Source organism: Triturus cristatus, chromosome 2_1, assembly GCF_964204655.1.
Source record: "Triturus cristatus chromosome 2_1, aTriCri1.1, whole genome shotgun sequence".
Lineage (NCBI taxonomy): Eukaryota > Metazoa > Chordata > Amphibia > Caudata > Salamandridae > Triturus > Triturus cristatus.
Genome location: NC_140581.1, coordinates 460,483,663 through 460,494,624, shown reverse-complemented (window position 1 = coordinate 460,494,624; position 10,962 = coordinate 460,483,663). Strand labels below are relative to the sequence as shown.

Genomic DNA, 10,962 nt, shown 5'->3' with positions numbered 1-10,962 from the left:
ATCCATGGACTCGTCGTCCTTTTGCGGTCTGGTATAGAACCTGTACCGTGACAACACAATGTTCTCATCCTTATCAAATCTCTTTTCAAGACTTAGCATGGCTTCCATGAACACATCTTCAGCAGGTTGATTGTTGCTCCCGGGCATGGTAAGTACTTGATAATGCGGTGTGCCTCTTTACCGATCGTTCCCAGCAGGAGTGTTTTTTTCCTTTCAGCTGAAAACTCAAGACCATCCAGAGTAACAATGTAATTCTCAAAAAGATCAATCCACCCCTCCCACGGCATGGATGGTTGACCTGGCTGTGCAAGGAATGACTGTGGAATTACAATGGATGAGACTGCCATGCTGAAAAGATACGTTCACTCTCAGTAGCTTAGGTTAAAAAAAAAATTACACCAAGAGGAATTCAAAATACGTTATTTTCTGTGCCAAAATGAAGTTGACTGACCAAATCCGATATGGACACACAGCTGCTCTGACTTTTACCAAATTTGTCATGAAGAATACGTGTAGTACTAACTGCAGCAAGCAGGAGGCTCACACTACATAACAAGCTTTTCCTCAAACCAGACACATGTCTGCCCCTAAGACTTCAAGAACAGCAGAGGATGCGGTGAGGAGCTGCTGTGGGATGCACACGAAAGCACAAGTGAGAATTGTTTATACGATGTGCAAGCAGCACACAGGCATGCGAGGACCTTAGTGGACATTTTTCCTCAAGCTCTTCTTGTGCTTAAAGATCACAAGCGCTCTTCACAGCTGCACCCCAAAGAATAGTGCGCGCGTCTTCTCCACAGACACTCAAGGCGCGATTGACACGCCCTCCCTCATAAATCTCGCTCCGACTCCCCTCCGCACCTCACCTCAGATTTGTTGTGGTGAACACTCGGCACGCTCACTCGACTCATGCACTCCTGACATTCCCCTGTTGACGATCAGCACTCTACCATAAGTGCTCGTTCTGCTGCGTGTCAGATGCAGCACTTCTTTGCGGCGATCAGAGCAGGGGCGGTGGGTGAGATTTTAAAGTGGTGGGGCGCAAACGAATTAGCATACAGCACCGTAGCGAGCGAGCGCAGCGAGCGTGCCTGAACCCCAAAAGGGGGGTTTGGGAGGGTTACCCCCCCCAAGAAAATTTTGAAAAAAAAAAAGAAAAATCGTGCATTTTCAAGCAAATTTGAGAAAGCAGGAAGGTTAATAAAGCAATTGTGAAAGTGCAGTTATTACATTACTAGATGGCATAACATAGGTAGCTGCTTATTCAGTATTACCACAGAGCTTCATACATTCTGTCCTATTATGCTCAGGTGCTGAATTCAGACTATAAGACTCATGGAAATCTCAGCTCTAAGAGTAGAAGAAGTTGCACAGCAGTGTAATGGTTGCCAGGCTCGTTCCGCAGGAGCGTCAGGAACTTGAAGAAAAGTCCACAGTCTTCCCCTACGGCCTTCCGACTCTATTAGACTCTAGAGTAACGAATGGCACGCAAGGGGAAAACAGGGAAACAAAACAAGGAAAGGCGGGGGAAGAAAAACAGTCTTACAACATACTGAATATTAGACTCTAGAGTAACGAATGGCAAGCAAGGGGAAAACAGGGAAACAAAACAAGGAAAGGCGGGGGAAGAAAAACAGTCTTACAATATACTGAATATAAAAGAGGCAGCGCAATGCGCTGTTACCGTGATTCTGGTTGAGCTGAACTTTGTACACACACTTCACATAGGTCCACGCAAGTACCCCAAATATAAATGGTATAAAGCAGTGTTTCCCAAACTGTGGTCCGCGGACCCCCAGGGGTCCGTGACACATTCCCAGGGGGTCCTCAGGCAGTAATTTTAAAAGCACAAAAAAGTTCCTTGTAGAATCAGCAGTTTTCCAGCAACAATAAAAGTGTCAAGATTACGTCGGTGATTAATGTACCTGCTGGAGAGAGATGAGAGTTGTGTCAAGTGGCAGCTTTGACTTATCTAATGTAGCACAGAGGGTTAATATGCCTACTGCAAAGAACGTGTACCATGCATTTTGAAAAACATTTTTTATGTGCCTAGGTTAGTGGGTTACTGCTTTAGTCACAGATTCTTTTGTTACTGTGCAGTTCATAAGTGACAATAGTAATCTAGCACAGTGACCTATAAACTGTCATCAAAGAGCTGCTTGCAAGCTGCATGATACAAGTTAGAAACATATGTTTGTTTCAAGTCTTTCATTATCCTAATCCTGCTAAAAAGGTTTATTTGGGTGGCAATACATTTTTATTGTTAAAGTCAATGCTAACCACTGTTATGTTCTGAATCCTGAGTTTGTGCTTCTCCAGACCAAGCACTCTTTAAAAATGCCTACCAGTATGAATAACATGTGAATCCTACACCCTGTAGTCGCATTTGCCTTATGTAACATTTTCTATACACTGATTTACACGTAGGAATCATTGTCTCCATGGGGCAGATTTGCAAGGAAATTGACTGTGTGTGTCGCAAGCCATTTGGCTGCGCCGCACTGAGTCACTTTCGAAGCACAGGGATGCGACATATTTACAACAATATGTTGCATCTCTGTGCTTCCCCTGTGCTGGCGCACAAACTGCTGCCATGCACCTGCACAGGCACATTTGCACCATGGTGCAAGGATGCCTGTGTCATGGGGAGATTGTTTACATGCAGGAAGGGTTACTTCCTGCACATAAAGAATCAGAAATGGCGTTTTTCAACTTCTAAGTGTGCTGCATTAGCACACATAGAACTTGCAAAACGTCATTGTTTTACTGATTGTTTATGTGCAGGAAGGGACACCTTCCTGTACATAAACAATCACCAGAGGTAATATCCTGTTTCTATGCGTGCTGCAGAATGCAACATGCATAGAAAGAGGAGAAATTAATACATTTCTCCAAGTTGCCCCTCCCTACGCCTCCCCTGGGGTGGCGTAGCATTCAGACACATTTCCAGATTTACGATTCCTCGTAAATCTGGAAATGTGTCTGGTTCCATTTATTTATTTATTTAAGAAGCTTATAAAGCGCGCAGCTACCCCCGAGGGGGTGTCCCGGCGCTGTAGACCTAAATGCTTAGAAGAGAGAAGCTTAATAAGAGGAGAACAACCAGGTTTTCAAGTTGCTGCGAAAGAGGGATTCTGAAGGGAGAAACCTAAGCTCAAGTGGTAGGTTGTTCCAAAGTTTAGCCGTCATGACGGTAAAAGATCTACCGCCCATTCTGGAGCGACGGAAACGAGGAACCGTCAAAAGGCGAAGGTCATTAGACCGCAGAGCTCTAGCTGATTGAGAAAGCACAAGTCTCTTTCTCAAATAACCTGGGCCTGATCCATTAAGGGCGCGGAAGGCAAACATCAGCATCTTGAACTGAATACGACGAGAAATGGGGAGCCAATGCAACTGCTTGCGGTACGACGCAACCGACTGACGATAGGGGATATTGCCAATAAGTCTTGCCGCCGCATTCTGAACGATCTGAAGACGTCCAATTAGGTACAGAGGAGCTCTGGCATAAAGGCTATTGGCATAATCCAGATGTGAAGTGATCAGGGCATGAATAACAGTTCTACGAGCATCCAAAGGCAGATATGGGAGGATCTTCCTAATCATGCGCAGCTTCCCAAAACATGCTGCCATGACCTTATTAATTTGAGCCTTACAGGAGAGATCCTTGTCAAATTGAAAGCCCAGGTTGCGAGCTGTTAGAGCAGGTACAGGAGGGGGGTTGAGCACAGATGGCCACCACAGAGTGGCAGGAGGGATGGATTTCTGATTAAAAAATAAGACCTCAGTCTTATCGGTGTTGAGTCTGAGATGGTTGGCAGACATCCAAGAGCATATGTTGCTCAAACACTTGCGAAATCTGGCGAAGCTGGAATCTGAGTGATCACTGAAGGAGAACATAAGCTGAGTATCGTCAGCGTAGGAGATCACCCTAATACCCCAAGACTCCACTATCTCGGCCAGAGGTGCAAGATACACGTTAAAAAATAGGGGACTGAGTGAGGAGCCCTGAGGCACCCCACATAAAAGGGATTTACTCTCTGATACAAACGGGTTAAGAAGGACTTTCTGGGTGCGTCCGGTAAGAAAGGAGGTAATCCAAGCTAAAGCAGAGCCTCCCAGTCCAAACTGCATTAGACGATCCAGTAAGATTTCATGAGAGACTGTATCAAATGCGGCGGATAGGTCGAGGAGGACCAGCATGGCCTCCTCTCCCCTATCCACACACTCACGGATCGTTTCAGAGACCTCTAAAAGAGCAGTCTCCGTACTAAAGCCAGTTCTGAAACCTGATTGTGAATCATGCAGTAAAGAGTTGGTTACTAAGTACTCTGCCAATTGTAGCTGCACAGCCTTTTCCAGAACCTTCGCAGGCTTGGGTAGAAGGGAGATGGGTCAATAGTTACAAAATTGCATAGGATCCACATCCATTTTCTTCAGAATGGGAACTAATAAAGCCTCCTTCCAAGCAGAAGGAAACTGGCCCGAGCGCAGTGAGGTATTCCAAATGGAAAGGAAAGGACCAATCAACAGAGGGGCCAAATTACTCATAATTTTGGCAGGAACAGGATCAAGAGAAGAACCCGACTTACACTGAATGAGCAACTTAAATGCAGTCTCAGTGGTAAGTTCTTTAAAATGGGTTATGCGTGGGAACACCCACAGCAACACTCATGGAACGTCCCTTTCACGTAAAGTGCTGTGTGCAATTGGGCCATATTTACAAGACCAGGAAAAGTCACGCAGGGTTGCTTTTCCTGCCTTGGAAATATGGGGCACTAAAATGCGTCACCGGTGCATCACTTTTTGTGACGCACCTGTGGCGCAAGGGGCTTGTAAATCTGCCCCTATATGTGTGTGATTTAAGGTGCTCTGACATCCTTCAATGGTATGAGAGATGTTATAAAACAAATTAAATACATGTGACAGAGGGGCTATGGAGAGATGAGAGGCACTGTTGGAGGAGGATAATATGGGAATCATTGAAGAACCCCAACAAAGATTGTCATATCCTGGTGCATAGTAAGGTCATCATTTACTACTCTTTAAAAGCTGATACAATTCAATATATAATGATAAATTTGTTGTAGACTGCACCATTGTTTCCTAAATTGTCTTGGGGGGAGAGCCTCCCAAAGCCCCCTTTGTAGTGGTCAGGCGCACTCACTGCACTAGGTGTGCACTGTATGGGGACTGGTCTGAAAACATTTGCCAGGGCTGCTTTGGGTTTCCAGTCTGGCCCTGGCAGGAGTCTCATACTGCGAAATAAAACCAACCATTTAAAAGTTAGTCATGGAGATGCAGCGCTAACCCTCCTGTTTTTTGCAAATTCTTTCAATATAAAATACTAAAATCCTTAGTAATTCGAGTATCCGTTTTGTGTGCACACGTGTGTTTATTGTTTTCGAATTACTGTTTTAATGTTTGAAATTTAAGTCATACAAATTGCTTGGGGGTCCCCGGCTTCCAGTGGTGACTCAATTGGGGTCCTCAGGAGTAAACAGTTTGGGAACCACTGGTATAAAGGTTTTCGCAATTTGCCAAGGGGAAAGGTTTGATAGGCAACACAAGCAACGAATCGTTCACCCTGCGGGAGACAGGTCCGGCCAGTGAACAAAGGTGAGCAAATCTGTGTAGTCTCCAAATAGAACAAACACTACAAAACTTTTAAAAACAGAGATAACAATGCATTTCTTACCTCAATCAGAATTTTTTGTATTCAAACAAGTAGCAGCATTCACTTTTTGTAGATGAAATCCGCACGTCTCTCTTTCAGTGTAGCAAACTTGTCAATTACTTTCATGTTGAAGTCCGGTATCTTTTGGACTAGCTTGCTCTCTACAGATAGCATCGCCAAAGCATTTAGTCTTTCCTCTAGCATGGTGTTCCTGAGGAATGTCTTTATGCGCTTTAAGGCTGAAAAACATCGTTCAGCTTCTACTGTTGTCATTGGAGTCGTAATCACAATTTTTAGTAAAGTCACTGTCTCTGTAAGTGAGTTTTCCATATGCAGTTTATGAATTAAACTCAGCAAAGTCAAGGCGCTTGTGGCCTTCCGGTACACAGGCATTCCGTAGAGTACAGTTAACTCAGTTCTCAGCTGCTCTTTTTTGAGCATAGGATACGCTTCCACAGCCTGATTCAGAGCACGCTCAGGGAAGGATTCATCATATTGTGCAAACTCTTTACTTTGCAATAAAGTCGCACTCACCAAATGTTTTGTGAACGAAAAGCGTTCTTTCGCCTGCACAATTACAATGTCACATATCTCCTTTCCAATTCGAACCAGAGAGGTGATGTTTTGTCTGCGGTTTGCAAAAACAGAATGCTGCGGCAGTTTGCTCTCTAAATCTTCAACCCCATCTCTCACTTTCATAATCTGTTGTACAAATGCAGATGTATTGGCTTTCACAGAGACAGTATCTAGGTCTTTTCTTTGCAACTGATCGTATAACACATCAACAGGAATCATTATGTCATGAAATAAAAACAGTAAGAACTGAAACTCTTTGTCTTGTAGTGTTCTAATAAAGCCATGGGCTTCATTCTGACTTGTGTGATCAAAGTCTGCTCTGGATGCTATGGCGACAAAACATTTCTCAAGGACCTCCCTCCGTTCAAAGATTAAGTTGACTGTACGAATGTGAAAGTTCCAACGAGTTGAGGATCCCCTTGGTACGCTTTTGTCCACAATCTCATGAAGGGCTTCTGTTCTTTTGGGGGAACGTGTGAAGAATGCTGCTATGCCTCCGATATCCTGAAAGAAGACTCGTGTCTCTCTGATCTTTGATACCGCCTGTTGCATAATAAGATTGAGTTGGTGGGCGAAACAGTGCACAAAATGAGCATTAGGGTACACATCTCGAATTCTCTTCTGAACTCCACTAAGGCTCCCACTCATTACGGATGCACCGTCATAGCTTTGTGCGATAAGCTTTTGTTTTTGAGGCAGGTCCGGGAAAATTAAGTCCAGTTGACACAGTATTGCTTCAGTGATGGTTGCTGCACTAGAGTCACTTAAATGCGTGAAGCCATAAAATCTTTCCACAATGTTTCTGTCACTGTCAAGGTACCGAAACACTAACACGGACTGTGTTTGAGTGGACACATCAGTGGTGTCATCAGCCTGAATAGCCACAAAGTCTGTGTTTCGCAACTCTTGCACAATATGGCTTCTTATAATTTCGAGCATACAGTCAAGGAGTTCATTTTGTATTGTATTAGAGGTGCCCTTAAAGACTGTAGCATGTGCTAAATGTCTTTCCAAATCCTGGTCTATGGTTGACATTAAATCCACTAGGCCTCGGAAGATCCCGGGTTTTGAGGAAGTTTCTGATTCGTCATGGCCTCGCAATGCCAGTTCGAAAGCACCACAGAAACGAATGCAATCAATGATCTTGGATAGATTTTGTCTGTTCTTATCAACAGCTTCATTGTGTTTTTGAATGGATTTGCGATACGCATCATTTATCTGCTGCTCAATTGGTGCGTCTTCCCCCAACATTCCCAGTCTTGTCAGGTTTTCCAGATGATTTCTTGTGAGCGCATGCTTCTTTATTTTTTCAGCGATGTGCTTCAGGTCGACCATTCCTTGCCGTGTCCAAGAAAAGTCACCGCCAAACAGCAAGCAGGGGAAGCAGAACAGAGAATTTCTTATAGGGCACCCTGTAAGCCAATCAGCTTTTGTGTACCAGGCATTTGAGAATGTACGTTTTGACATTTTTCCTCTGTCCTGGTTAGTTTGCTGTAGGTTTATTTCAGGCTGATGAGGTCCCAATTGTTTTAACTGTAGTTTTTGTTCAAGTGGCCGTGACTGGAATGACTTTGTAATCAGCTCTTGTACTGTATTCATGATGGGGTGTTGCTGGCCTTACCAATATATATATATATATATATATATTAAAGAAACCTGCCAATAATCAAAGTACAACGTATAAGGTGCAGTGCAATAATATGAAATTTCAGTATAAATACATTATACATATATCTTGTGCATTATCCTAATACATCTCAAATGACTGCTAAAAATAGAGCCGTACTGCCTCCTGCCTCTCTGTGCCATAGTGGTTGCTGGAGGCACTGAAAGACACTGCTTGAGGGCCTTGAGAGTGACCACAGACATAGCTCTAACTACGATGTAAAAAAATATATAGCATCAGTTTCCTTACCTTTAACACTGGTGTTTGCTGGGTTGTAGCCGGGGTCGGGTGAGAGAGCAGCAAAGGAGGTTGGGGTCCTCTTGTTGTTTGCTGGAAAATTGCCCCAAAATGCGGTAATGTTTCAGGTTGTCAGGTGCTGAAAATGAAAAGATAACAATTTATTTTTGAAACAGTGGGTAATGAAACAAAGACTGTGGGGAAAAAACACAGAGCAGTCATTTTTCACTTCACAAACAGTGCAGAAGAAACCAAACCAGACTGCTACATACAGTTCTAAGTGTAAAATGTAATTACGCATATAAACACATTGGGTAACAATATACTGACACACACACCTCAATGCACAGCAGTTCAGCCACTTGCAAAGCAGTGGGCACACATAAGAGAACAATGCACAACTATGTGTACATGCTGTACATAAAGACATTTCAGGAAACCAAAAATACACACTTTTCACAACAATTCAAAGAGCAGAATATAAAAAGTAACAGTCAAACACACAACGAACAACACGGTACACCGCTTACAATACACAGCAATACAATCACAACACATTCAAAACACGCATATAACTTGCACACAAAACACGTATAGTTGACAGTAGGCTCCAGTGAATGGACATGCATGCACTGCACACAGAGCGCACTCTAGCTCGCAGACATACAAGATGGAACCGAATCATTGTGTGTGAGCCGCAATGCATGGATTATTTTTGGGGGCACCCGGGTACCGATAAGGGTGCATGCTTGCTTGGTGTGTTTCCTGGGTGCATCCGGAAGTGCAAGTGGAGGTCAGAGTGCACAGGAGAGCCTTCAGACGATGCTTTGACCACGAGGGTGTTGGATTTTGTCATAGGTTTGTTGGATAGTGGAGGGGTGACGCGCGTAAGTGTGGTAGGAGAGAGAGGTGGACTGCGCTGGGTCATCACAGCATAGCGTGAGTGCGCCAGGAGTCACGGGGGCGCATGTGTTTGTAGTGTCAAAGAGCGCTGCGCGTGTAAATTACGCAGACCTGTGTTGACACTACCAGACTTTGCCTGTCCCACCACCTCTGGGCAGGAAAACCGAATGAATAATGCATAGTGCACATCAGTGTACCCATATGCACTGCAGCCTTCATTACTAGCTCATGCTACCCGTACTTTATTTTCAGTTTTATATAGCACGAACTCGACCCGAAGGTATACGAGCGCTTTACGTGAGCACCAGTTGCGAATGGAACCTGGTTCCCCAGCTTCTAATCAGCCCATACACTCATTTAATTTAGCCACTTTGCTCCCCGATAGGCTCAGTTGTACAGCGTGATCTGTCTTCAGCATAGACCAGCACCCAGTTACAACATACCCTCCCACGAGGCAGCCGCGCTGATCCAATGCAACCTATCATTGTACGTCCCACAGACACACAACACTTTCTTCACGGACCACTATAAGAAACTGTCCAATATGCCCAAGATAACAGGTCGCTGTAAAGAGCTCCTGTTCTTCGTAGCCTCTTGCTTCCAGACTGTAATTCACAGACATGACGCAGAGCGCGTGAAATATGTAAACTAATTCACTGGGAGAACATAATTACCATGAATTATGAGATTTGAATTTGCAGCTATAAATGGGAAACGTGCTCTTGTGTGTCACGTTGCAAATTATGTTTTTGTTACGGTGATATTGTGTTATGTTTTATGTAAGCTTTTTCGAGGCACCAAATATGCTACTAAAGCGCCTCAGTCCGAGGGGGGACTTTAATCTGAGATGGGTTGCAGCGAGTTTCGCCAAGTTAGTCCACAGATATAGCGCCTAGAGGACGGCAGATTTGCAGTGTGTGCTATAACTAGTATCTGATCAGTTGAGCTTCATGCTCTCAAATCGATGCCTTTCGTAGTTGCTGAAAGTGAAAAAGCAGAACAAGGAATCGGCCTGAACACTGCTGGTCAGTTTTGTTAGGTGGCGTCGCCCGGGCTCTGTCAGGGTGGAACTAACATCGCCTGACCCCCGTGGGCGACGGAATAAGCCTCCTATTCGTTTACTGCACCTCCTGCTTCCCACTCTTACAGTTTTATTTACTGCTTGTGCATTCTGGGGCTTGTAGTCTTACCAGACTCTTCTCATGGACTATCGCTTCAGAAAAACATGTTAGTTCAGGATAGGAAAGTCGTGCCCTCGTCGGGTAATGCCAGATAGCGAATATCTTTTCTCACGGCACAGGTCTCCCCAAAAATTAGTAAGCGTACTAATCAACAGAGGCAGTATTCAAGAGACATCATGGCACAATATCATGGCGTGTGATGTCACAGCACGTTACATCACGGTGGGCGCATGACACTGCATGTGGCATCACTAAGTAACATCTCAGGAAGTGGCATCATAACTCATGATCTCACAGGAAGTGACTTACTTACCTTCGCTTGCTGGCAGAATCGAAGGACTTCAATCCACGAGGCGAGTCACGACTCAGGCGAGGAGCGAGTGAACCCGACCGTTACCAGGCTGTAACCAGGCAGAACCGGATCCCAACAGCGCCGCGCGCCGCAAATGGCCAATCACTGCATGACTACATTAAGTCAGAGACAGTGATTGGCCATTGTGCAGGGCGGCTGAACCACCCACGCTCGGCATCCAATATGGATTGCCCCTGCTGTGCTGCGCGGTGACCGGCCAATCCTGGCGCTGCATGCAGCGCCGGGATTGGCTTGTAGGGCACACCGACTGCTCGCCCTGTCGCCCTTTTGCTGCCAGGCCGGGGTGCCGCCAGCATAACCCCCCCACCCCCTACTAGCTACGCCCTGGGGACTTTATTGCGCATGCTCGGGC

The 10,962-nt window shown here is 45.0% G+C and overlaps 1 protein-coding gene across 1 annotated transcript; it reads right to left on the bottom strand.

The window, feature by feature from the left end:
* Positions 1-1,604: 1,604 nt before the first annotated feature.
* LOC146865472 (zinc finger MYM-type protein 1-like) lies at positions 1,605-6,871 on the bottom strand. The gene is made up of 2 exons (XM_085640741.1): positions 5,696-6,871; positions 1,605-1,928 (listed from the first exon to the last, which is right to left on the bottom strand). Exon 1 carries the CDS (start codon positions 6,800-6,802, stop codon positions 5,735-5,737), a length of 1,068 nt encoding a protein of 355 aa, XP_085496867.1. The 5' UTR covers positions 6,803-6,871; the 3' UTR covers positions 1,605-1,928; positions 5,696-5,734.
* Between the last annotated feature and the right edge of the window lie 4,091 nt (positions 6,872-10,962).

Bases quoted from the DNA above. Each gene is read 5' to 3' on its own strand.
- LOC146865472 (XM_085640741.1), bottom strand. From the start codon at position 6,802: ATGCAACAGGCGGTATCAAAGATCAGAGAGACACGAGTCTTCTTTCAG.